Source organism: Pristis pectinata, chromosome 13, assembly GCF_009764475.1.
Source record: "Pristis pectinata isolate sPriPec2 chromosome 13, sPriPec2.1.pri, whole genome shotgun sequence".
Lineage (NCBI taxonomy): Eukaryota > Metazoa > Chordata > Chondrichthyes > Rhinopristiformes > Pristidae > Pristis > Pristis pectinata.
In genome coordinates this window covers 38400002-38416125 of record NC_067417.1, presented here as the reverse complement: position 1 = coordinate 38416125, position 16124 = coordinate 38400002, and the positions used below count along the sequence as shown (strand labels likewise).

The 16124-nt window shown below is 43.4% G+C and overlaps 1 protein-coding gene across 3 annotated transcripts in view; it reads right to left on the bottom strand.

Moving 5' to 3' along the window:
• Nucleotides 1–490: 490 nt before the first annotated feature.
• tsnaxip1 (translin-associated factor X interacting protein 1) overlaps nucleotides 491–16124 on the bottom strand; it is a 46561-nt gene continuing 30927 nt past the window's right edge. For 2 of the 3 annotated variants that reach the window (XM_052028533.1, XM_052028532.1), the window contains exons 10-16: nucleotides 15966–16021; nucleotides 14393–14521; nucleotides 13568–13723; nucleotides 12371–12480; nucleotides 4174–4294; nucleotides 2398–2504; nucleotides 491–702 (exon numbers count right to left, since the gene is read on the bottom strand). In XM_052028533.1, coding sequence (XP_051884493.1) covers nucleotides 504–702; nucleotides 2398–2504; nucleotides 4174–4294; nucleotides 12371–12480; nucleotides 13568–13723; nucleotides 14393–14521; nucleotides 15966–16021 — 878 coding nt within the window. In that variant the 3' untranslated portion in view covers nucleotides 491–503. The remainder of the gene's footprint in view (nucleotides 703–2397; nucleotides 2505–4173; nucleotides 4295–12370; nucleotides 12481–13567; nucleotides 13724–14392; nucleotides 14522–15965; nucleotides 16022–16124) is intronic. The other variant, XM_052028534.1, reaches the window with a different exon arrangement.

Here is a 16124-nt window from a genome sequence, read left to right as displayed (position 1 = left end):
CTCCTCTGTTGCCTCTTTCAATAACCTGGGCTAGGTATCATTAGGCTCCGGGGAGAATAAAATGAGTTAGGTAGGGTTTATGTAAAAAACAAAGGGTCCTTGATGGTCAGTACTGACTTGACTGTCTGAGGGCCTCAGTTCATGCTGTTTCTCTCTAACTCAAGTTGTGATCGTGTCCTTTTAAAGGAGAATTACTGTAATAGTTCAGATCTGTAATCACTTTTTATACCATCAATGTATGGCTTTTTAAACTTGTGGGTTTTTTTTGGTTACATTGTTATGTAAACACTGCCTTCAAATAAATGCCAATTTATTTAAACAATGAAATTTGTTTGCATAAATGTCCAGGAATAGTGTCATTGTATTTGGTCTCTAAACCTATTCCTATACCTAATCATTTGTACAATTTAAAATGATTTTTTAAAACATTAGCATTAGGCAAGACTTCATTCTTTGCAGCAGGTAATTTATTTTAAATAAACAACTGAATTGAAATGTCTGTGCTACTTCTGTGGTCCTATCCTCTTCACATCATTTGCTTGTAGTCGGTCTAAAACAGTGTCAATGTCTACCGCAGAAGCCTGATCAAGCAGTTCACTTGTAGTTTGGAAACCTTGAATTAAATATGTAGTAAGCGTTTGTGGATCCATAGAAGGGTCAATTTTCTGAAAAGCTGTTCTTAGGTCAGCTACAGTCAGCTCCCTTTGGACAAATGACAGGTAAGACGAAAATCAATATTCCTTCTGGTTGATAGGTGTTACGTGAATTATACACAAATTTGACTCGGTAAGAAAGCTTTCAACATATTGATGTTTTCCCAGGACTCTTCCCACCAGACAGTTATAATTTACATTTAAAAAGAGCAATGAAAATACAAGAGGGAATGAATTTCTGAAGCTGACTGGTGTTAGGGATCAGAAATTAAGACATAGGCAGACCTGAAGTGCTGTGTTGTCTTTAGGGATGTTTATGATTCTCCCTTGGACTGTTTAACTCAGTATGTCAGGACGTATCATCCCTTCTTGCTTAAAATTATACTATTTGTAAATATGAAAGCATCAGTTTGCTATATGGCTGTCTTTTAATTTATTGAAGTTTAGTTGACGTTGATGATTTTATAAACTGTGCAGCAATCATTGTATCAAAATTCCTGTAACTCCTGCTTGGGCAATATTTAAAAAAAATTTTCACCAACATGGTGCCTTTCTGACTGAACAAGATAAATATATCTACAGCTGCGGAACACAAAGTGATTGTAGTTCCCTTCGCTGAACAAAAGTTATAGAATGACAGAAATTTGTCTCACCTGCTTAAAATAAAAGTTTCTAAAATTAGTGGGCCACTTTTGGTATGCAGAACTGGCGCTGTGGGATGAATGGGTTAACTAATTTTATAACCTGTAATGTTTGTAATTTTTTTTAACATTTATTAAAGCCAGAGGAACTATGTTCATTTCAGTAAATGAGTGTAAGTGGATCCTTCTCTAGAAGCTCCACTGGAAGTTATAGTACCTTCCATTCCCACAGCATTCACTGATTTGACAATAAAGCCTAATGAAGCAATTTTGTAAGGAATGGACCAAATTGGAGATCAACTTAGATGGGAAAGTAATCAGGTACCAAATTCTGAAGGAAATACTGTTGTGGTATTTTTAAACTGCTACATTGTCCACACTGGCTTATGTTCAACTTACTGAGTTTTCTATGTTTTATTCAGAGCCACATTGTACATCATCATTGTTTACCAGCAAAAGTACCACAGATCAATGCTAGGAGATTTTTTAGCTGCTTTGTTTCTCAGCTGGGATATTAGATAAGATTTGTGGTTTGAGGGCTGGTATCTTTTATTCAATTTTTTTTTTTTTGCCTTTTACACCTGAAATATTACAGTGAGTATTATCAATTTCATTAATACTGTGCTAAAATTACATACATTTTTTCTAGGCTAGCATTGCTTAGAATCTATTAAGCCAAACTAAATTTATGAAACTTTTACAGAACCAAATCTCATGCTGTGAAGTTCCTTCAACAAAATTTGTACAAATTAAGCAGAAATATTGTTAATAACTTTTGATAATCTCAAATCTATAGTTTCCCAGTAATTTACTGCCAAGAAAATTAGTAATATCATTTGTATTATGATGGATAATACCATCATATAACCTATGCTAACTCTACTATGTTAGAGTGCAATATTGTTTAACAATTTTATTGAATTTATAAACAACTCAAACAGAGTGGCTAGAGCTTCATAACCACTTGGAAGTTGACTCTGATTTATGAAATCAGAACTGCACAATTCAACTTTTGTAACTTGCAGCCAATCGTGTATAATGCCATTTGCATTACTTATTTGATCTTTGTGCTAGAATGCAAATCATAATAAAGTCCGTCTTACTCTGTATCTTCCAATGCATTTCTCAGTTCATCGAGATACTTAATTTTCTCTGCTGCATACTGGCTTTGTAGCAATGTAATAAACACTCCTGCTGTGCCATCTTCATTCTGTAAAGCAACAGAAGAAGAGTAAGATGAGAGATGAGATTACTACGTGTAATGTGAGCTTCTCAGAGCTCAGAAATCCTGTGAAGAATGAGAAACGTTGACATAATTGAAATTATATAACTATAACATGCAAGTAAATTTTTCCTTTGAAAATGGTACTCAGTAAATGAAAATTATAGACATTGCATTGCTGTATTTCACATCAGTGTTACTTTGAATTTAGCCTGTACACTACATATCACTTATGCAGTGCCATTTCTATTACCTTTGTCTTTGTTGGACTGACTGAGGATAAAATATTCTTGCTGAGGAAAGAATCTAAATGTCTCTATACAGTTCAAAAAATTTGCAGAATCCAGAAGATTGCTTGATCTTGATCAAACTAAAAAAATATGCAGTATTCTAGGTGGCTTAACTTGGTGGAGGTCCCGAGCTGATAAGTTCTAATTAACTGGGCAGTTCATGAATGACCTTCTTAACCATTGAGCAGTATGGATTGGGAGGAAAAAGTGAATGTTTGAGAGGAAGAGAGGATTAAAGTAAAATTATGCATGGAAATATGGGAAAGATTAGATAATAAGAAATAAAGAAAAAGTAAGAAAAAAATATTGAAATTTGTGCTTTTCAGGTTAAATGCAGGTCCTCCCCAGATTGACTTATGAACACCCCATGCATACGAATGAGCAGCAGAATGGATGGGGACGGATTTGCCAGCTGCTGCGAGGCTGCAGGCATGTTCTGCCAGGTGAAAACAGGACATTTCAGCGTGCTTTCTCTCTTCCACCTGTGCCCACCACCCGCCCCCCAATTCTCACCCCTCCACCCCCACCCCACCAATTCACCACCCCCCCACCCCCAACAACAACAACCAGGAGCTGGATTGAGCCAAGCAGAGCAGGGTTCACTTAACAAACCTGCTCACTGAGTCAGTGAGGTAGATCAGTGTTCCTTTGGCAATAATCATGTTAAGAGTACTTTCACAGACAATTATGAGCCATAACTCTGTGGCATATTTAATGGGCAATTAATAAGGCTAACGTGCTGCTGGTATTAATTAATCAACAGGTTAGGCACATTCACAATTCATGACAAAGTATACCTTACCCTGAACTTGCTGACTAATTTTGTCATGAATGCCATTTACTGTAAACTCCATTTCCGCCCGCCCCAAAAAGATTTAAACATTAAAATAAATTATTGGGCCAAGAGTTAACATTTCTTGTAACATGATTGGTCAGTAGCTTTCTGTTTTAGCAATTTAGCGATTTGAATTCCTGTAGAAACAATGTCTGAGCTTTTGCTTTGTATGACTGCACTCTTTCAATATGTCAGTTAAGGTTTCTTTTATTTGGTGCCTTTTTCATTGAAATTGGCACATGATAACATCGAAATTTACTAAAATATCAGTGACCTAACCCAGCAGCAATACCATTAACCAATTAGGAAAAACCTCACAGCTCAATACCCACCCTTTGCAGCCATCCTTTCCTTACCTCACACATTCCACTGTATTGCAATATTAGATTTTCTCTGTAAACTGGGTAAAGTTGTCAATATTCAATAAATAACATGGTGGAAACTTGCCTATGATCACTTAACTATATGACTGAATATTCTCGAATATAGTGTTTTAATTATGTTAGTTTTCATATGGATGTATTTAAATTACCTCTTTAAATAAGGCTGTGTAATTAATTTTCTTGCTATCTCCAAGCTGGGTTGTTGCAGCAGTGATAAGCTCGTTGATATATTTTTCACTCTTATTGGGAAGGGCTGACTTCAGGGCTTGACTGTAAGAAACAAGTTTGAGATTTGTTTCAAAGCTACATTTTCAGCTACATAAAATATAAAGAGAAACGGGAAATATTTGTTTCTATCGATACCTTCTTGTCTGGGTTCCCGCTTTACTCTAGGACTTGAATACATAACTTATGTTCCAGTAAATGAGTGAGGAAGTATTGCCCTTGAGTTACTTTCTTATGGATAAGTTGTTAAACTCTCTGGTAGATGTAAAAGATTCTAAACTATTATTCAGAGTTTTTAGGGTGACTTGACCAATGTTCTTTTCTCAAATCAACAGCAGTAAAACTTATTAACTGATCATTTATCTAATTTGGTTGGCTTGCTGTTATTATGTTGCAACAAGGCATCCACTGAAAAGTCATTTATGGAGTTGTTTGGGATACACAGGAGAATGAAAGATGGTATACCAATCCAGCTGTATGGTATGTTTGCAGTTACAAATATGTTGAATGAAATGGCAGCTCAAATCTAGTGTACAGTTGTTGTTAAAAGACTATAAAGTTTTGAATTCAATTATGGCAACTTGTGAAGCTTAATGTTGAGATGTCAAGTCAGGGATCTATCAATAAACAAATCTTAATTTACAATTGAATTCAAATCTTCCAAACATTAATTCAGGCCTTTGGATCCTAGCCCCGTAATGGCATGTATATTACCATCCTAAAGCAGTCAAATGGACTTTAATCTGGGCAAGAGTGAGGTGTTGCACTTTGGGAGCAAACTATCCCATTTAGTGCTTAATTTGTGTCAGGCTTTGGGGGGAAAAAGACACTGCCCATCGGGTTTGCCATTCTGAGCATTGTTATGAACTCCCACCAATACCCCCACTATATTGGATTATACGGTTTGAATATCTTCATCCCACTAACTGATTTTGCTTCTTTGCAAGATTACAGACTACACAAGGATGATTTAGATGTTTCTTGCTAGTCCTCATCCTATTCTAGTTGTTTTCTCAACAGTTGAATGATCTACTTTTCTGCTTGTCCTGAAATTGCTGTTTTCTTCTGCTCCAATTGTCAATCATCTTTTCAGTTGGACTTGCTCCTCCTGACCACATATTTCCTCGTCGTCCTCCTTTTGTGAGTTCCCTCATTGTACCTGTTTGCCCTTCAACCTCCCATAAGTTTGTGCTCTTGATCCTTAGTTTCACTCTCAATGATTCTTACTCCTTTAATAATCCACTGGATTTGGCCCAGAATCTGCTAACTCTTAAGGCCACTGCACACCTCTGGTGGACCACAAGGATGTTTCTACTCTTAGTTCACTGCACTGAACACAATTCATTGCAGATTCTGCCGCTCTCTCTCGAAATTGCCTAGATCCACTGCCTTTGTACTTAACTTGAGCATGTGTTGTGGTTCCATGTTATCTATAAATTGACTTCATCACACAAAACAGCCTTTCAACTCAGACGCACCCCAGCTATGCCCGTCTTTTCATTGGCTACATAGAACGGTCCTCATTCCAAGCCTACTCAATTACATTGACGACTGCATTGCTGCAGCTTCCTACAATTATGTGGAACTAGTCAATTTTAATCACCTTCACTACTAACTTCCACCCTGCCTTCAAATTCACTTGGACCATATATGACACTTCTCTCCCTTTTTAGGGTGGAGATAAACTATCCATTGATACCTACTATAAACCCACCAACTCCCACTGCTACTTCAATGACACCTCCTCTCACCCCGTCTCCTGTAAGGACGTCATCTTTTGTTTCTGTCTCCTGCATTTGTCCTCGGGATGAGGCTTCCCAGTCCAGGACTTGTTAACTGTCCTTTTCAGGAAACGTGCCTTCCCCTCTACCAAAGTTGCTGGAGCCCTCACTCACATTTCCTGTTTCCTGGATATCTGCTCTCACTCCATAAGCCTCCACATCCAGCATATCATCATTCGCCGAACCCACCAATCACATCTTCGCGCCCCCCCCCCCCCCCCCGCTTTCTGTGGGGATCACTCCATGACATTCACGTGCACCTCCTGCAACCTCATCTATTGCATTCTGTTCTCTTAATCTGACCATCTCTACATTGGTGAACCAAGTGCAGACCAGGCAACTGAATTGCAGAGCGCCTGCACTCTGTCCGCAACGACCATCTCGTGCTTCCAGCTGCATGTCATTTTAACTCCCCATTCCCACATTGACTTGTCGGTCCTCAACCTTCTCCACTTTCACAGTGAGGCCAAACACAAACTGGAAGAACAATGCCTTTTATTGCACTTGGGTAGCCTGGAACCCAATGGTATGAATGGTGAATTTCCCCAATATCAGGTAACCCACTCCTATCAGTCTACCCGGGTTCTCTCTCCCTTTGTTCACCTTTTCCATCCTGCTTCCCCCCCCCCCCCCCCATTACCTAGATTTGTTACCACAGCAGTTTGTTTTTTGTTCCAGATTCCAGCATCTGCAGTCTGTGTGTCTTCAGCATTTAGCTTTATACTTAGACTCCTCCAAGTCTCCCTTACTATAATGATGTAAGTTTCTTCTAGCTGAATGTTCAGAGAACTAAAGTAGTTGTCTTCAGCAACCAAAACACATTCAGTTCCTTTCACAACTACTGTATCAGCCTGGATCATGTTTAGTCACACTGTTGTCATGCTCAACCCTGACTAATGCTTCTGCCCTGTATTCTGCATGTCATTATTGCACTATTGTTTATATCCTTGTTTTTATGCCTGCAAAGAAAAAGTATCGGAAAGTAAAATCTTAGATCCTGCAGTGGAAATAGTGGGATGATAGGCTGGGGGAAAAGGTTACATCAAATTTTTGTTGGAAGAAGTCATGCATCTAGTTGTTTTTCACCAAAGAAATTATATTCAAAAAGATGTAGATGGTTTAAGGGCTTATTTTCTCATTTTGTTATATCTATGACTCAGCTATTTTCTCTTGTTTGCCCTGCAAAGTTTCAACATCTTGTATATTTTGCTAACTTTGGCTACTTTTCATCTCAGTAGAGAAGTTGTTTGTGATTTTTTTTATTGATAGTGTGGCGACTCACCGTCTAGTCGGGCGAACCGGCTCGGCAGTCGGGTCGTGCGGCGTCGGAGCGACGAGGCCCAAGATGGCGGCGGGCCTCGTCTTTCCGAGCGACGGGGAGAACCCGCGCGCGGGAAAGTCCTGATGACGTAGACTTATGTCATTGCCGGTTTTTTTGGGCGGGAGTTTTTCTCCCTTAAAGGGGCCCGCACAAGGCGGGAAAATAAACCAGTTCTGTTTGGCAATCCTCCGAGTAGAGTCTTGTTTTATTCCGCGGTAGCAACCGCTACATTGGTGACCCCGACGGTCCAAACGGCTTTTGGACCCGCGAAATGGACGACAGTGCAGCAGCCAACGCAGTGGCCCTCAAGCTGCCCACCTTTTGGACACTTCGGCCCAGCGTCTGGTTTGACCAGGCCGAAGCCCAATTCCACCTTCGGCAGATCACCTCCGACTCCACGAAGTACTACCATGTGGTTAGCTCTCTGGACCAGGAGACAGCCGCCCAGGTTGGAGACTTCATCCAGTCGCCTCCGGAGGAAGATAAGTACCCGGCTTTCAAAGATCTTTTGATCCGGACCTTCGGCCTCTCCCGTCGTGAGCGCGCCGCCCGCCTGCTTCATCTGGATGGCCTGGGGGACAGATCCCCATCCGCCCTAATGAATGAGATGCTGGCATTGGCCGAGGGACACAAGCCATGCCTGATGTTCGAACAGGCCTTCCTCGAACAGCTCCCCGATGACATCCACTTGTTGTTAGCTGACGCTGACTTCAGCAACCCCCGTGAGGTGGCCGCCTGGGCAGATGTCCTGTGGAGGGCCAAGCGCGAGAGCGGTTCGTCCGTCAGTCAAATCACCAGGCCGCGAGCCCAACGCCTGCCTCGCCCGGCCCCAGCAACCGAGCAGCCACGCCCCAGGAACGCAGACGACGACACGGGTGACCAGCTGTGCTTCTACCATCAGAGGTGGGGTGCGGAGGCCCGTCGATGCCGCCCACCCTGCAAGTTTCAGGGAAACGCCAGGGCCAGCCGCCGCTGATGGCTACGGCGGCTGGCCGCCGACAGAGCCTCCTCTTCGTTCAGGACAAGAAATCTGGACGGCATTTCCTCGTTGATACTGGAGCGGAGGTCAGTATTTTGCCCCCGACAGGCCGTGACACTCGTGACAGGCCACCAGGTCCTCTACTCAATGCCGCCAACGGTACAACGATACGGTCTTTCGGCACCCGTACGCTTCGATTACACTTTGGCGGCAGCCGTTTTACCTGGACCTTTACCCTTGCCACCGTCGCCCGACCACTCCTAGGCGCCGATTTCCTTCGGGCCCACAACCTGTTAGTCGACCTGCGAAGGAAGCGGTTAGTCCACTCTAGCACTCTCCGGACCTATCCCCTGGGAGAAATCAGCCCACCAGCCCTGCGGCTGGACTCCATTACCCTTTCTGGCGACGATTTCGCCAAGCTCCTAGCCGAATTCCCATCGATTTTGGCACCTTCGTTTACAAATTCTCGGCCCGCACATGGGGTACGACACCACATCATTACCACAGGGCCATCCCTTCATGCCCGAGCACGACGATTACCTCCAGACAAGCTCCGCCTGGCAAAGGAAGAGTTCCATCACATGGAGGAGCTGGGAATTGTTCGCAGGTCGGACAGCCCCTGGGCCTCCCCCCTGCACATGGTCCCCAAAGCCACCGGAGGGTGGAGGCCCTGCGGCGACTACCGCAGGCTGAATGACGCCACCACCCCGGACCGCTATCCCATCCCTCACATCCAGGACTTCGCAGCGAACTTACACGGGGCCCGCATCTTTTCCAAAGTGGACCTCGTTAGGGGATACCACCAAATCCCGGTCCATCTGGATGACGTCCCCAAAACTGCGATTATCACCCCATTCGGCCTGTTCGAATTCCTTCGGATGCCGTTCGGCCTTAAGAACGCCGCGCAGACCTTCCAGCGGCTGATGGACGCGGTAGGCCGAGACCTGGACTTCGCGTTCATTTACTTGGACGACATACTGATCGCCAGCCGTAACCGCCAGGAACACCTTTCCCACCTCCGCCAGCTGTATTCCCGCCTCCGCGATTTCGGCCTCACGATTAACCCGTCCAAGTGCCAATTCAGACTTGACTCTATCGATTTCCTCGGCCACAAAATCACCAGCGACGGGGCAACACCCCTACCCGCCAAGGTGGATGCTATCCGCCATTTTGCCCGCCCCGACACAGTCAAAGGCCTACAGGAATTCCTTGGGATGGTCAACTTTTACCATCGTTTCATCCCTGCAGCAGCCCGTATCATGCGCCCTCTGTTCTCGCTGCTGGCTGGTAAGGGCAAGGACATCACCTGGACTGACGAGGCTGCGGCTGCTTTCGTTAAGGCCAAAGACGCCCTGGCAGACGCCACGATGCTGGTCCACCCTAGGACTGACGTCCTGACTGCCCTCACGGTAGACGCGTCCAACACCGCGGTGGGTGGGGTACTGGAACAGCTACTCGAAGGCCGCTGGCAACCCTTGGCATTTTTTCAGCAAACACCTTAGACCGCCCGAACTGAAGTACAGCGCTTTTGATCGGGAACTTCTAGCGCTGTATCTGGCGGTCCGGCATTTCCGATACTTTCTAGAAGGCAGGCCTTTCACCGCCTTCACCGATCATAAGCCTCTGTCCTTTGCCTTCTCCAAGTCTCCGATCCCTGGTCAGCTCGTCAGCAGAGACATTTATCCTACATTTCCGAGTTCACAACTGACATCCAACATGTCTCCGGAAAGGATAATGTCGTTGCTGATGCACTTTCCAGACCAACCATCCACAACCTATCCTTGGGTGTCGACTACACGGCCCTGGCTGACGCACAGCAAGCCGACGACGAACTGCCCAGCTACAGAACCGCAGTCTCGGGTCTGCAGCTCCGAGATTTCTTGGTTGGTCCAGGTCAGCGGACCCTACTTTGCGACGTTGCGACTGGTCAGCCCCGCCCTATTGTCCCTGCAGCCTGGCGGAGACGCGTTTTTGACTCGGTACATGGGTTGGCGCACCCGTCCATCAGATCTACTGTCTGACTGGTCGCCAGCAAGTTTGTCTGGCATGGCCTGCGCAAACAGGTCAGTGAGTGGGCCAGGACTTGTCTGCACTGCCAGATGTCAAAAATCCAGCGACACACCAAGGTCCCACCACAGCAGTTCGAGCCTACCCGTAGGAGGTTCGACCACATACACATCGACCTCGTGGGCCCTCTGCCGGTTTCAAGAGGAGCCCGGTACCTCCTTACCATCGTGGACCGGTTCACGAGGTGGCCTGAGGCAACCCCCCTGACTGACATCACAACTGATTCCTGCGCCCGAGCGCTGCTCACAACTTGGGTCTCACGTTTTGGCGTTCCGGCCCACATCACTTCAGACAGAGGCACCCAATTCACTTCCAGTCTCTGGGCTGCATTAGCGAACCTGCTAGGGACGCAGCTGCACACCACCACGGCCTACCATCCTCAATCAAACGGGTTGGTGGAACGTTTTCACCGCCATCTAAAATCGGCCTTGATGGCCCGCCTGAAGGGTCCTAACTGGTTGACGAGCTGCCTTGGGTCCTGCTCGGCATACGCACTGCCCCCAAAGACAACCTCCGCACTTCGTCAGCTGAGCTTGTATACGGGGCGCCACTAGTTGTCCCCGGGGATTTCATACCTGCCCTTCAGGACCAAGGGGAACAACCCCCAGCAGTTCTACAAAGACTGCGCGAGAAGCTCGGCCCCTTGGCCCCGATTCCCACCTCATGGCACGGTCAAGCCCCATCCTGCCAGCCCAAGGAACTACGGGACTGTAAGTTTGTTTTCGTTCGCAGGGGCACACCTCGGGCGCCATTGCAACGACCATATGAGGGACCGTTCCGAGTCATACGGAATAACGGATCCACTTTTATTTTGGACATTGGAGGCAGGGAACAGGTTTTCACGGCGGACCGCCTCAAACCGGCCCATTTGGATCTGCAACAGCCTGTCGAGGTTGCCACGCCACGACGCAGAGGCCGCCCCCCTAAGCGGCAGCTGGCACAGCCCACGGACCTTGGGGACTGTCTCGCCGGTTCTGGGGGGGGTTGTGTGGCGACTCACCATCTAGTCGGGCGAACCGGCTCGGCAGTCGGGTCGCGCGGCGTCGGAGCGACGAGGCCCAAGATGGCGGCGGGCCTAGTCTTTCCGAGCGACGGGGAGAACCCGCGCGTGGGAAAGTCCTGATGACGTAGGACTTACGTCATTGCCGGTTTTTTTTGGGCGGGAGTTTTTCTCCCTTAAAGGGGCCCGCACAAGGCGGGAAAATAAACCAGTTCTGTTTGGCAATCCTCCGAGTAGAGTCTTGTTTTATTCCGCGGTAGCAACCGCTACAATAGCATTGTTTCAAATAATCCCTTTTTGTTCTTATAGCACAGCTGATGCTGCAGAAATAACTTTGTTGGTATTCCACTAACATCTCACTCAAATGCTTAGTGTTCATATGTAAATTGTGAGAGGTCAAGCAAATTATTCGACATTGGAAGGCATCACGAAGGATTGATCCTGTCCTTATAACATTTACTCAGCATATTTTGGTCACCAACATTCAGACTTGCACTATCCTGCAGGGATCATTAGATACTGATCAGAAATGCAAGTCCATGTTCTCCCTGGACCAGGGTTCATTATTACCATCTCATTTCAGATTACTCAGACGAGGAGGAATTAAAGCTGAAATCTTCAGGTGTGAATGCCTAAATATATGTGGTGTATTTATCCACTGAGTCATGAATACCTTAAAGCTTGTTAAATTTACAGATGAACTTATAACTACTTCACTCTCCCCTGGTTTACAACTACTGTTGGTCATAGACTATAGTTTGTTCCTCTAGAAACAAAAGTGTTCTGTTTTAATTCTGTATTCTAAGGGACTAAATCCATCAATAGTTGTAAGTAGTAAATTTAAGAATGCATGAACCTTGAAGATCGAAGCTCTGGCTCCAAATTAAAAATATAGATGTTCTTCCTATTGTGCTGTGTATTTGAAAAATCAAGTTCTCTGTGTAATCAAAATACAAATGTTGACAACACCAACCTGAAATCCTGTTTGGAAAGGATGCCTTTTCTAGCTGTGTCACGATTTGTCAATTCATTCAACAGGTGTGAAATAAGTTGCATCTGCCCGTGGTATACACTTTCATCAACCTAATTTGTCAAGAACATATGCATGGTTAGATAACTATACTAGAATCTCAGCTATAATTTTTGTTCAATTTATATATCAAAACTTGGCCAAGTTTGAAGTTGGTTCTCTTACTTCCATTAGATAAAAATCTATTTTCCATGCATGCCTTTCTCCAATGAGACAATTACAATAAGAAACTAGCTAGATAGGGAACTGCCAAAACAAATCCAAATTTCATTCCCTTGAAAGGACAGCTGTAAACCATTAAGTTTCTGCTTAACTGTTCCATTAATCTTGGCATCTCACTCTTAACATGCTGTGAGTTTCATGAGGTTTTGTTGCATTGGCAATTTAATTATCCGTTAAGCTCCCTCAAGAAAGTTGTCCTTAATTAATAGCATGTACCCTTTTAACAATGTGAGGATTGCCAATGATTGTCAATTAAACTATGGCTTAGAAAAGGAAAAATTATACAAGTGTGAAGTCTCATTCCTTAGGGTTGCAAATTATTAGAGATTTTTAATAAATCTTTTGGCCATTTTGTAGGCAATTATTTTAACATACATGAACAAATTGTATTAACGGATTGGAACTTCAAGAAAATGAGGTTTCTTTTGTAATGTTGCCCTTTTACTTTCAATCTGTCTTTTTCCCTGGTATTTAATGGATCTCACACCCTCAGAAGTCAGACTTTACTATCACTGCTCAATGGTATAATAGTAGTGTCATTTATGGATTGCAGCAACTGAGCCACTTTGATGTACAAGATACTGGGATCTTTACAAATGCATTTGCATTATATCTTTTGGCACTAGTACCAATGGGCACTTCAGAAATTTCAGTCCATTGTACAACCACCCCCTGCCATATTTGGTTCCAATTGCCTTCAACTTTCCCTGTAGCTACAAGCATCTCAATTAGTGATATTGGGAATGCAGAGTAGGGGAAATCAAACCTACAGTTTGTTTCAGCTGCATGACGTATGTACTGATGGCATACTGTGAATCTCAGTGTGTGGCAGAGTCTGGGGAAATTCACATTTCTACTTGTATAATCTAATTAATATTTAAACTTTGCCAATGTTATCAAATAAGTGCAGAAACTCACAATTCCATTGATAATGCGGAAAAACAGATTGATGAATTCATCTGTCTGATGGTTCCTGCAGCCGTAGTAAATGTTGTAAGCCCAGAGTGTGGCAGAGTCTCCATACTTCTGGAGAAAATTATGGAAAAACTCAGGAAGATTGGACCTTGATCCACTCTACATTTTGGGGGAAAAAAATACACATCTTTATCGAAAACTGGGCATTTTATCAAAGACATGTTTATCTTTTTATGAGTGAAAGAAAGTTTAATCCTGGTTCATGAATGTTTCTTTCATCATACTATCACAGATTTATAATATCTTTAGGATGTTAGATCATAATCATATGCAAAAATACATTCTATTTTTCTCAAAGTGGGTGCACACCCACAATGTAAAAATTCTTTAGTAGCTCTGCAAATTGTGTCTAGCCATTGAATGCTGGCAGTTGGGAGATAGCACGCAGCCCTTTATCCACTTACCTTCCACCTACGTGCATTACTGCTGAGTAGCTACTGTACATCAGACCTTTGACTAAATATTTTTCTCTCACCCTGCTCCGGTTGAGGCAATTCTCCTACCGTCAGCAGCTCATTCCTAAATGATGAGTTGCGATTAAAAAGGTCACACTCAATTACAGTTGTGCCCACTGACTGCAGTGGCTACTTAAAATTGAGAAATTTTTCCTTCCATATCTGAAGGATATTGTTGGCACCTGTAACGTATTTATACCATTCTGTAAAAAAAAATGAAATTGAGCTAGATATGCAAGTGTCTATACATTTGAATATTTATCTCAATTCTGAGAAAGCCACTGATGTAGTACTGAGAAGTGAATTCACATACCTGAAGATCATCTGCAATCTTTTGCTCCCAGATTTCCTTCAGCACACTGGCTATATCCTTCTTGCTCAAATTCACATTCTTGACTAGACCATTGTGGCGCAGAAACAGAATAACATCTTCTCCAGTACCCTACTCAAAGTCAGACATCATTGCTTATAATTCCTGGTCTATTTATAGGAAAGTTGAACATGAGATTCCATGACAGTATTTGAAGAACAAGACAGCCGCACCCTGCCCCCCCCCCCCAATACAAAATCAGAAAATAAAGTTTCTAATTGAATATGATGAATGTTGCTATATGTTAATATTCAACATTGCAGGAAGTAGTTAACTACAAGCCACTCAGGGACATGCAGAAGTCATTAAGGGCATCACATGAATTCATCCTGTAATCCAGGTTTTAGAAATGTGTTCTTGTCACATTTTTAGATCCTCTTGGATTGATATTGAATTAAGAGGGCAGCTGTGGACAGTTTGGTGCCTTGGGCAGTGCTGCTCTCATATCATACCTAGAAGTCACTTTTATCCAATAGTTTCTCAAGCAGCAAGCATTGATGGTAAAACTTGTCCTGAAACCACAGAAATGGTTCCAATTTAACCAATGCAATGTATAGAGTTAAGTTGCTTCCACAAATATGCCAGAGAGGTCATTTTTTTTTAAACAGACTAATCAAGAATCAACCACATTGGTATACAAATGGAATCACGCATAGGTACAATTACATATTGATGGCAATTAATCAACTAGGCTCTTAAAACAGTCAATTTCATGATCAGTTTTTGCTGATAAAAGCCTTATTTCCAAATTATGTTCACCTTAAAGCCCATTAGATCCACTGGGAGAAATTGTAATCACTGCAACCCCTTCCACCTCAACCAATGTTCTTCAAAAACAAGTTGAATGGATGACAAAAGTGTAAAACATCTTGAGCCCAAGGCCAAACACATCAGCCTTTCCCACTTCATGTCAGTGAACAACCTTTTCCCAGAAGGTAGATCAATCATCTGGGTTTGTAGAAGAATAAATGGTGTATTTTGACTATACTGGGGCTGATGGGATACTTGACATTGTACTAGAGTACTATGCTTGCAGTCAACAGTAAATCTTGGCTTGGAGCCAGCAGGTCTGCAGAAGACTGCTGAAACCAGACTGAAATAAAACGGGGTGAGAGGTCAGCCTTGAGCGCACTGATAAAGGGGAACTGATTGGTGTTGTTTTTTGTCTTATCTTGATCTATATGATACATCGATTAAGCTCTTAAGTGTGTAACAACAGCAACTGGACTAGTCACGTGATATAGCTGTTGTTTTAACATATAAAGTAAGCCTGTAACCTTCTGTATGTTAGAGTCTGGGTGACGGTGGAGATTGCTGCCCACTCTCCATGGTACCATGTAAAATAAAGCCTTGGAACGGAAGAGTTATTGTCTCTTATTGTAGATTAAATTAGAGTTTCTACGACAAGGTTATTCAGCTGAAAGTGCCAGTAACTGGCCTTTGAATGCGCACAGATGGGTGTGCTAAACATTTTTACATCACTATAACATTAAATGTATCATTACTAAACTCATACCAGTCCTTCAAAGTATTCCTCCTTTGTTTCATCTAGATTATCTGCCATCTGACCACCTGTTCAAGTTACAAGCAAAAAAATCCATTAGTTTTGTATAAATTGAAACAATCCTTTTGGAGGGGGCAGACAGTGACATTTTTATCTAAAATTTGATTTACT